This window comes from Tachypleus tridentatus, chromosome 6, assembly GCF_004210375.1.
Source record: "Tachypleus tridentatus isolate NWPU-2018 chromosome 6, ASM421037v1, whole genome shotgun sequence".
Classification (NCBI taxonomy): Eukaryota; Metazoa; Arthropoda; class Merostomata; order Xiphosura; family Limulidae; genus Tachypleus; species Tachypleus tridentatus.
The window spans coordinates 125,837,981-125,843,952 of NC_134830.1; the positions used below are offsets into that span (position 1 = coordinate 125,837,981).

A 5,972-nucleotide genomic window follows, 5' to 3' on the forward strand; every position below is an offset into this window, starting at 1 on the left:
GTTACTTGAAGAGGCAAATAAACATGTTTTTACATGAAGAGGTAAATAAACATGTTTCATAAAGAGGTAAATAAACATGTTACATGAAGAGGTAAATAAACATGTTGCTACACAAAGAGGTGGATGAACATGTTGTTACTTGAAGAGGTAAATAAACATGCTGTTACATAAAGAGAGAAATGAAACAAACATCAGGGTTAAAGAAATCAGGTTGATATTTTGTAATTCTAACTGACATAAAATAAATCAAATGAGAACACTAACTACATCTGTCATATTCAGTTATTTAAAACTTGCCTGTACCTCAGTTTTAACATGCTCAATTAATTTTATAGCATTATCTTATAGATAATATATAAACAGACGAGGCCTAGAATATTTAGACTTTTTCTTTTAGATATAAAATATGTAAAAAAGGAAAAACTTACATGTTATTAAGATCTCTTTATTTTTTATGAAACTGAAATAAGTAAATGAAATCATCTCTACATAAAACAGAAGTAGTGGTAATTATGATCTTAATAAAACACGTCCTCTTACAGAGATCATGTCTTTATAATTATGAGTGGATAAAGCGCTAGACTCGTAATCTGAGGATCGCGGGTTCAAATCCTCGTCGCACCAAATATGAACGCCCTTTCAGTTATAATGTAACGATCAATCCAATTTTCGTTGGTAAAATAGTAGCCCAAGAGTTGGTGGTCGGTGGTGATGACTATCTGCCTTCCCTCCAGTCTTACAGTGCTAAATTAGGGATTGCCCTCGTATAGCTTTGCGCGAAATTCAAAACAAATGTGATTTGTTAAGTTTTTATTAATAAGATCGATAATCGTTCCATAGCGTTTCAAAGTATATTATGTTAAGAACATTTATTAATCAGAAATGAATAACTTAATTAATTACGAAAACGATTGTACAGCTTAAATGTGATCAAAGAAGAAGTGATTATTGTTAAACAATACGTGATCAAAGAATTCGCGATTATTATTTGATATGATTCACTAGAAAGGTAATGGATATTTCATCAGACAAAAAAGAAATTGGTCATTGTTTACAATTATTTCTTGAAATTTCTGCGTACATGTTTCGAGAAGTACAGAACAGAAAGCTGATTCTTGTATGTCAGTTGACAAAAACTAACTTGGCCAGGTCTAAACCTTGCCAACAGACACTGTAATGTATAATTATAGATTTCAAGGTCTTCAGATAACGGTCTGTGTTTCATACAAATGTAATGAAAAAGGAAACGAGCAGTCTTAACGGAACAATCAGAAAAATAAAATGACTGCTTGCTTCGAACGTGATTTACAATGAATAACTTTTAAGATGAAGGAAAACAAATGTAAGTCCACTCAACACTTCTATAGTGGCTGGTTGTATGCAATCAGGAAAGTTGTATATATTTCGTAATATTTTATCATTATTTTTCTGTCATTGTGAATCTTTTCTTAAAGGTTGTTCTTAATAAATCAATCTTCTCCTAGTTTTACTCTGTATTTTCTTCTTACATGATTAATTATTATATTTACAGGACAATGTCTTCGCACCACTCATCCTCAGTGAATCAAACCAACTCGTACACAGATGGTCCTCTATCGACAGTTTCAGGAATCACTTCAGCAGGTTTTGGTGACTTAGCAGCATTAGATAAACCTCCAACATATGACGAGTTTCTAAACTACAAGTTTCGATCTCAACCAGTAAGATTTAAAAAAATCGTAATGCTTTAACTTCAGTTGTGTGTGTTAAAAATATAAACGCTTTAACCGCAGTTTGTGCAATTATCATAACCTTTAATAACATTTATTGGGTACTTTCATCAGATTGTTTAACTACAGAAAAAACGAAACTTAATGAAATTAATAACATGTTGTTTCATAGTATTGAAATTATTAATATCTTAAGTAGTATCTAATGTCCTTATTAAATATGGTGAAATACCATGTTAAACATCATACTGAGATGCAGTGTCCGTATTAAACCCTAACTAATAGTGTAATAATATTGTATTTAGATTAATTAGTCACAATAAGTCTGATGAAGTACTGATTACCACCTGGTGAAATATAAATCTATTGTTTATCGCTTGGTAGTTTATCCCCGAAGATCTACCCCCTCCATCATATCAAGAATCATTCCTCAGTATAAGCTCCACAGCATCGTCGTCAGCACTAGCTGGCGCTGCACAGGATGGTCTCTGTCAATCAGAACACGATCTGTTACACTACAGTGACATGGTAGTTGACGTCATGATACAGAGAACAGATTGCGAGAATACTGCATTCGATTCGTGATGAGTTCCTTATCTCTTGTGGGATTAAGACCGACAATGTCGATAAGCTACCAGTAATGTGATATGCAAGTACCTTAAAACAAGTCAATAATGTAATATAAAAGTATCTTAAAACACAGTCAATAATGTAATACACAAGTATCTTAAAACATAGTCAATAATGTAATATACAAGTACCTTAAAACACAGTCAATAATGTAATATATAAGTATCTTAAAACACAGTCAATAATGTAATATACAAGTACCTTAAAACATAGTCAATAATGTAATATACAAGTACCTTAAAACACAGTCAATAATGTAATATATAAGTATCTTAAAACACAGTCAATAATGTAATATACAAGTACCTTAAAACATAGTCAATAATGTAATATACAAATACCTTAAAACACAGTCAGTAATGTAATATAGATATACTTTAAATGAATTATTAGGTAAATTTAGTTTATCAACTAAACTGCTTGTTATAAAGCACATATGTATACATGTTATACGTATAAAAAGTGATTTTCATTTTTCAGCTAAATGAATTGTTATAGTCTAGTTTTATAATTTTTAAAAATCAAGTTTGTTTTATATTCAATATTTTAATGTTTTAATAAAATGTGTTATTTTTTCACGTGTTTTGTCAAACTTGGTGACTTACCTATATTGAAATGAAGAAAACATTATGAATTTAAACAAAAATATAATGTTTTTATTTACCACGAAACATAACCTAAGATAAGATTTAAAAGTGACCTATAAACTGTTGTGCCCTTTGTTTTCTTCTCCCATTTTCTAACTGAATGTGAAAATGGATACCCCTTCATTAAATTAGAACAATATAAAGCTATTCAATGCTTGATGTTTAATTAATTAGAAAACAACAAATAACAAAATAATTTTTACAGATAGTGTCTATAGATTAAAATAATCTATCATTAGCTATACGGTCTGATGACTCTTATCATATCGAACATTTCATGACAAACTATACAAAAGTTATAATGTTTACTAAAGTCCTGTTATGCAACATTTCAGGAGAAAAAGTACAAAAGCTATATTGCTTACTATAGACCTGATACACAACATTTGAGGAGAAACTAAAACAAAAGGTATAATGTTTACTAAAATCCTCATATCTAATACTTGAGGAAAACTATACAAAAGGTATAATGTTTACTAAAGACCTGGCATCCAACGTTTGAGGAGAAAGTATACAAAAGGTATAACGTTTAATAAAGTCCTGATATCCAAGATTTCAGGAGAAACTATACAAAAGGTATAATGTTTAAAAAATCCTAATATCCAACATTTAAGAAGAAACTATACAAAAGGTATAATCTTTAATAAAGTACTGATATTCAACATTTCAGGAGAAACTATACGAAAGGTATAATGTTTAATAAAGTACTGATATCCAACATTTCAGGAGAAACTATGCAAAAGTATAATGTTTAAAAAATCTTTATATCCAACATTTTAGAAAACACTATACAAAAGGCATAATGCTTACTAAAGACTTGGCATCCAACCTTTGAAGAGAAACTACACAAGTGATATAAAGATTACTGAAATCCTGATATCCAGTATATCCAGATAAGCTGTTCAAGAAAGACGACAGCCATAAAGTACAGTTAACATCTGTTCAAAGTAAACAGATTACTTTACTACACATTACTGAAATAAACATTCAAAAAAACAACAACGTGTAAGATATCATTAAAATCAGTTCAAAATAAACAACCGTCTGAACACTATCTCAGAAGTAACCGATATAAAATAATTTTAAAATGTCTGTATTCCTCTTTTAGGCTTAGGTCACTTATAAACTATATTTAAGAAATTTGGTACCTCGATAGGGGTCGTATGCATTGTTTGTAACTCATTGATGCAGAGATTATCGAGTGTCGCGTGAAATTTTTTGATGTGTAGAATACAGAAAACAGACGATAAGGTGTAATAAAGATAAATAGTTTGGTTTGCTGTTTCATGGCGCAAAGCAACTAGACTATCTGCGCTAAAGATAAATAAATAGTGTGATTGGAATGGTAAAAGTAGAGAAACAGACAAAAATTAGCAGATGAGATGTTACGAAACGGAAGTAGACCAAAGAAAAGTAAAAAGGGAAGTTAATCGTCGTGGAAGGCCTTACGATTAATATAGGCCTAATAATTGATATATTATTGTGAGTATTGTAAAATATAACGAAAATAATTTATTTCGCCAAAGAGAGTACTGAGCATATATTTATATCTAATCTTTTAAAATCAAAATTACAGCTTAATTTCCGTTTGACGTATCTTTAAAAAAAAAAAAAAAGCCAGCTAAGCCTAAAGTTACCACTAACCAACGTAAGCCTTATCGAAGGAATCTGATTCTGTTATGGCGAAATAGAAAATAAGAAATTTATTTCATTTCAAAAAAATATGATGAAATTCAAAAATACGATGCGAAATTTAACGTTTACAAAACTTGCAGATAAGAAAAATTGACACCAACCTTCCTAAAAATAAAAGTGTACCTCCAGACCAAAAAGTCCCCCAGTGGCACAGCGGTATGTCTGTGGAATTACAACGCTAAAAACTGAGTTTCGATACCCGTGATGGGCAGAGCACAGATAACCCATTGTGTAGCTTTGTGCTTAATACAAAACAACAACAACCAGACCAAAAAAATCAAATATATCACAGAAGAACTTCAAATTAAAAGTTTAAAACAAAGTACAAAGGAAATTATCTGCAAAAATGAACTGAATCCTTGCAACAAACTTGCAAGTTTAACTTCCTCTAAAGATTACTATTATCATCATTCATACGTAAAATCACGTACTATAAAGGCTTAACAATCAACTAAAGCAACCCTGAATTAACCATTAAGCAAAATACGCACATGATTAGGGCACCAGTGGAAGGGATAACCACAGAGATTTCCCCTTAGTTATAATGCCCTTACCTCTTTCACTACAACACTCAACTTTGGTTGATATTTTTGTAATTGCTCTTATCTATCGTGCTTGATTTTACTCTGCATTGTTAAAAACGTTTTCTTTGGCTCGGTTAGTGACTAAAGTTTCGAGAATCTACTGAACTATGTATCTGAAGTAAGAAGTAATTGATTTGCGAAATATTACTGTAAAGAGCGGTACGAAATGTTGATAAAATTTCAGGTAAAAGATGATCACATGTTATGATGTCTAACCTTGCAGATGAAATATTTTTCTCAATCATTCCTTCTGCTGTGGCTATTTATAAGAAATTATAGGCAGTGGAACTGTTTTGTTTTATCTTTTACTGCTTTATTCAGTCACATCTACAGAAACAAAAGAGAATAATACCACAGGAATATAAGTCAAACAAAATGGTAACAGATATGTACAGAGACGTGGCTAGTTTAATGTTTTTTTTCGGCTTTGTTTTCGTGCCTTATATTTGGGTTATTGTCTTGTTTGTTTTGGTTTTATTTGCCTTAGTATTGCTTTATAAGTGTTTTTCACTGAAATTTTCTGAGCCGTAAGTTTTTGGCTTCAAATAACTTGCTATTAAAAAAACCTTTGTTTGTGAGTACATGTTTTGTAATTTATCATACCAAGAAAAATTTTAGAAAGGAATGCTACTGTAGCAAAGCCACCGTTCATATATTATATGTAACCTATAAGAGTATTTGGGCATGTATGTATACCCTTGTAATTA

The 5,972-nt window shown here is 30.6% G+C and overlaps 1 protein-coding gene across 1 annotated transcript; it reads left to right on the forward strand.

The window, feature by feature from the left end:
- Positions 1 to 517: 517 nt before the first annotated feature.
- Positions 518 to 2,917, forward strand: LOC143251449 (uncharacterized). The gene is made up of 3 exons (XM_076502748.1): positions 518 to 1,342; positions 1,532 to 1,700; positions 2,094 to 2,917. Coding segments are annotated over exons 1-3 (372 nt in total). The 5' UTR covers positions 518 to 1,340; the 3' UTR covers positions 2,295 to 2,917.
- The last annotated feature ends 3,055 nt before the right edge of the window (positions 2,918 to 5,972 follow it).